The sequence below is a fragment of the Vigna unguiculata genome, chromosome 9, assembly GCF_037176805.1.
Source record: "Vigna unguiculata cultivar grain cowpea cultivar isolate G323 ecotype 2 chromosome 9, ASM3717680v1, whole genome shotgun sequence".
Lineage (NCBI taxonomy): Eukaryota > Viridiplantae > Streptophyta > Magnoliopsida > Fabales > Fabaceae > Vigna > Vigna unguiculata.
Genome location: NC_140800.1, coordinates 46,200,857 through 46,205,338, shown reverse-complemented (window position 1 = coordinate 46,205,338; position 4,482 = coordinate 46,200,857). Strand labels below are relative to the sequence as shown.

General features: G+C 35.0%; 1 protein-coding gene across 1 annotated transcript; it reads left to right on the top strand.

Moving 5' to 3' along the window:
* Positions 1-598: 598 nt before the first annotated feature.
* LOC114162429 (protein FMP32, mitochondrial-like) lies at positions 599-3,975 on the top strand. Its single transcript, XM_028046315.2, has 7 exons — positions 599-900; positions 970-1,101; positions 1,206-1,265; positions 3,165-3,241; positions 3,344-3,400; positions 3,603-3,669; positions 3,748-3,975. Exons 1-7 carry the CDS (start codon positions 727-729, stop codon positions 3,865-3,867), a joined length of 687 nt encoding a protein of 228 aa, XP_027902116.1. The 5' UTR covers positions 599-726; the 3' UTR covers positions 3,868-3,975.
* The last annotated feature ends 507 nt before the right edge of the window (positions 3,976-4,482 follow it).

The following is a 4,482-nucleotide window of genomic DNA, read 5'->3' as shown; positions in this document are numbered from 1 at the left end:
TAAAATAATATCCCACTGAGCCCCACTTACAGACACAAACTACACAAAATCATAAAAGTAATTTAGAAACCATGCAAAACATCACAACAATCCAAGTACAAACAAACCCCATAATAGAATTACGAAAACCCTAACCCACGAGCAAATACAACCCAGAAAACCCTAAACCTACCTACCTCGTTGATGATGATTAATCGGAAAATTGAAATGAAGAATGAAACTGCAATCCAACAATCAAATGATAAGTATTAGCGGCTTCCTCTTCAAATCTGAGCTCAAGAAAGACGAATATGAAGAAATTTCCCTAATTGCAAAATTTTTCTCAAATTGAGAAGTTAACCTTAATTAGTCATCTGTATAGTACACATAACATACTCCAATGCAAATACAAATCATGTCAGGTGTTCCGTTACTCATTTAAATGGTATCACATAAAATGACAAAATAAAACACAAAATACAAAAATGAGGACCATTTTAAATATTCTCCCAAAATAAACACCCTCCACAATAAACCCTACAAAAATGAAATGAAGTCGAAAAAAAATATTTAAACCTATTTTTGATTATCATAAGGTAAAAGGTTGTTAGTGGCGTTGCTGACCAACAATCTTGGACAAAGAGGCGTTTAATTCGTGCCCGCCTCTGCAGACTGCACTTCTCTTTTTTTCTCTCTTTGCCCAAATCTCCATATTCCAACTTTGCAGTTCACATCTCTGGACTTTGAATGGCTTTGTGCAAACGCGCTTTTCATCTGTGTTCCAATCATCGTCTCTTTCTGGCCAAGTACCGCGACCTCGACTACTTACTCCCTTCTTTGACGTTGCAGAGTAGCAGGCACCTTTCGCAGGTCATGAACTCCAACCTAAAGCGCGCGTTCCTGGTCGACACACTTGCGCTGGTAGATTTCAATTACTTTTTTGATTCAACTTTCATTGTTTGGCTTGTGAGACAAATTATATTGCCCTAGGTAAGGGGTTTAGAGGCCAAAGGAGTTCCGTCCAAACAAGCCGAAGCGATAACTGCTGCAATCACCGAAGTTCTGAATGATAGTTTGGAAAATGTAGCTCACTCTTTTGTTTCAAAAATCGAGATGCAAAAGGTGAGTGGGTTTTCTTGTTTTTCTTTATTTATTTTTCTTGAAATAAGAGTTCTGAATTTGGAGCTATAATTGATTTGCATATGTTTTCCTCTGGAGTTTCGCAGTCTGAAGTGCTTCAAGAATCGAGTCTGTCCAAGTTCAAGTCTGAAGTGCAAAGTTCTCAGGTATTTCTTTCCGTCATGTTTGGTATGAATTAGTTATTGCAAGACTTGCTATATATGAAATCTTATGATTTGGTGACATTGTAAATTTAAAATCCGTTTAGTTATTAGTGCATATTCAGAAGCAGATTTCACTCTGGTTAGCTATATAGCTATTATAGATTGAAATTCGTGTATAGCCACTATTGCAGTTGGTTATTCCCATGGAAAACGTTTGTTAGTGAGGATTGTAAGAATTAGAACCACCGTAGCATGAAGGGTTCAGCTAACAAGTACCCCTGTCCCTTGTTAAGGAATATCAAATAAAATATAGTTGATGAAAAGTATGATATTTAGACAACAGCAACAACAAAGTCTTATCTCACCAGGTACAGTTGACTACATAGATCACAGGACGTCATATTGACAACTTTTGCATTGGCTGCCAAAGGCTTAACACGATCCTCCACCTTTATCCAGGCTTAGGACCAGGTGTGGACCATAGACAAAGGTAAAAAGTATAATATCTAATTAATACTTCTTTTGTTTTTTAATCTTCAACAAATGCTTTATCCCCTAAGGTCACCTGTTAACATTTGCCAAACTCAAAATCCCAGTCTGCAATAACTAAAAGCCAAAAGCAAGCAAAATAATGTCCAAATTAACAGTAATTAAGTGCTTTGAGTACCTAGTCAATTTATTCAGTGGATTACACACTCCTCTCGGTATTCTCGAAAGACAAATATGGTGGCACAAATAAGGTGGCCTGTGTTAAGAGACCAATAATTTCAATCAAGTTTTATGAACATGCAATAAATTTTATATTTTGAAATAGGATTAGAGTTCCCTTTTGATCATATAACAAAGAGAACGTGTAGGGTGAAGGATGGAATGCTGAGGTTTGACATATTGGGCAGACAACCAAAAGTCTGAAATCTCAATCTGTGGGAGATAAATAAAGCACCCTTGTGTGTGAGGTTATTTATTCTGTCAATGTATAGAATTTAAAAAATGAAATGCCTGAGCCATAATGCTAACCCATGGTTAGAAATCCTCTTAGGCATTTGCTGCATTATGTTTGCATGGACCTCTCTATTTACCTTTGCTAAATATTTTAGCCAACTATGCATGCTATCCAATATGATGATATTCTTATGTTTAAAATTAAGTGGATAAGATATGTGACAAATACACATTTAAAAATCTATAAAAAGATATTTAAACATGATAATTGCAAGTGTGTGTATCCAAATTTAAATCACATTTAGACATTGCCAAAATTATAAATTATAAATCTGTGTTATTATGGAGTTATTTGAGCTGCATAAATTCCAATATACTTCATGGATATGCATCGGTGAAGTATCCTAGAGTGTCGTTCGATATGTGATATAAATTAAAGTATTGGTGCATTAGAGATTTTAACTAAATAGACTATTTGGTAAAGGGTGCTTGAAGCTGCAAACACTGTCACCTATTGTACAACACTGTTGGATAAGGATTTTGATGTAAATTGTTAACTAGTAAAATCTGGTGTTGTAACAATTGGATGATAAAACAACTTTTCTGAAAGAACCATATGTAGCAGCTTGAGGAGTTTGTTGGAGATCAAGGAAAGGTGTGTCTCTTGTGGAAATCATGTACGACTTGAAACAGAGTCTAAGAAAGTGATACAAAAGGTTTGATGATTTACCGAGGCAGACAGGGTTTTAGAGGAGCAATTTTGATAAGTGTCTACATCTTGAAAAGAGAAAAAAAGAGTGTGTTGTTCTTTCTCTTGTATGTAGATGATATGCTTATAATCAACCAATATAAATATGAAATGAAAGAGCTCAAAGAAAGATTGAACTAAGAGTTAGAGATGAATCATTTTGGGCGAAAAGTGTAATTGTTAAAACTCATTTTCAGTGATTGGTGATGCAGGAGCATCATTTTTCTCTGTTGCAACGTGAGACTGAGAAGCTTCGTGGTGACATTGAGAAGATGAGAAGCGAAATGAGGTCCGCACCACGGAGTATTAATCAAAAATATTCTTCCAACTGAATAAATTTAATTTCCACTTTCACAAATATTAGTTCAATGTCTTCTATTATCTGTTACAGATACGAGATTGACAAAGTCACTGCTGGACAACGTCTAGACCTGAATCTTGAAAGAGGGTAAGTGAAATTATGAAAACTTATGAGATGTTTTTAAACAGATTCGTTTTGGGGAATACCATTTTCCCCTTGAAGCTATTCAAATCTATCATTTTCTTTAAAAATAAACTGCACTGATCGCAATTCTAAGTTTTTGGTACTCTTGACGTGGCTTAAGCTAATGTTACTCTCTCATTTATTTATATATCTTTAAAAAACACAGACGCATACGAGATGAGCTTGCTAATCAGAACGCTGAAACCTCCAGTTTGACAAACAAACTCGATCGGGTGAGTTTATGATCATTTTAGTTTTTATTGGAGAATGTTGAGCTTCGACTGGAATCTGAAGTGGGATATTTCTTTCAGGAAATTCATGAACTAAGAGCCCATGTAGAAGCTGCAAAGTATGATGTGATCAAATACTGCATAGGTACTCTTGTTTCCATATCCGCAGTGGGTCTCGCTGTAATCCGCATCATATTATAGTCTTCCGTAAATTGAGTGGAGGTGAATAGTACTATTTGTATTGACGTCTCTGTTTACCTTTTTTCTGAGCAATTCCGTAAAATACAAGGATCACCCATTTTTTTTCCATTGCTTCCACAAGACTAAAGTTTTTTCAAAATTCCACCCTTCACTAGACGTGCAATTAGGGATGTCAGAAAAAATCCATACCTACGGATATCCGTTGAGAAAACACGCAATGGGTAAAAAATAAATATTAAAAATGGATACCAGCTATCCGTGGATATGGGTAATTTTGATAATCGCATGTTAACGGGGCAGGTATGAGTATCATAGTATCCGTATCCGTGGATACCCGTGCCCGCTGAACTTCTTATGTTTTCAAACTCTTTTAGATTAAAATTGGACAACATGAAACTTTATACAATATTGCAAGATGTAGACATTGATGAAGTTAGTAATTTCTTTAATATTTTATTTTGTTAGTGATTTTTTATTTGTTTGTTTTTCAGAAATCAATTGAAGTAAGTTTGTTGATCCAAACATTAATTATGGTTAAATATTTGTTTTTTAAAATACTTTTGGAAATACCCGCGAGTACCTATGGATACTCGTGGATATGAAAAAAAAAATAGG

Excerpts from the sequence above, each read along its gene's own strand:
- LOC114162429 (XM_028046315.2), top strand. The coding sequence starts at position 727 with ATGGCTTTGTGCAAACGCGCTTTTCATCTGTGTTCCAATCATCGTCTC. Across the intron at positions 3,401-3,602 it reads GACCTGAATCTTGAAAGAGG|ACGCATACGAGATGAGCTTG; the intron begins GTAAGTGAAATT and ends TAAAAAACACAG. Across the intron at positions 3,670-3,747 it reads TGACAAACAAACTCGATCGG|GAAATTCATGAACTAAGAGC; the intron begins GTGAGTTTATGA and ends TATTTCTTTCAG.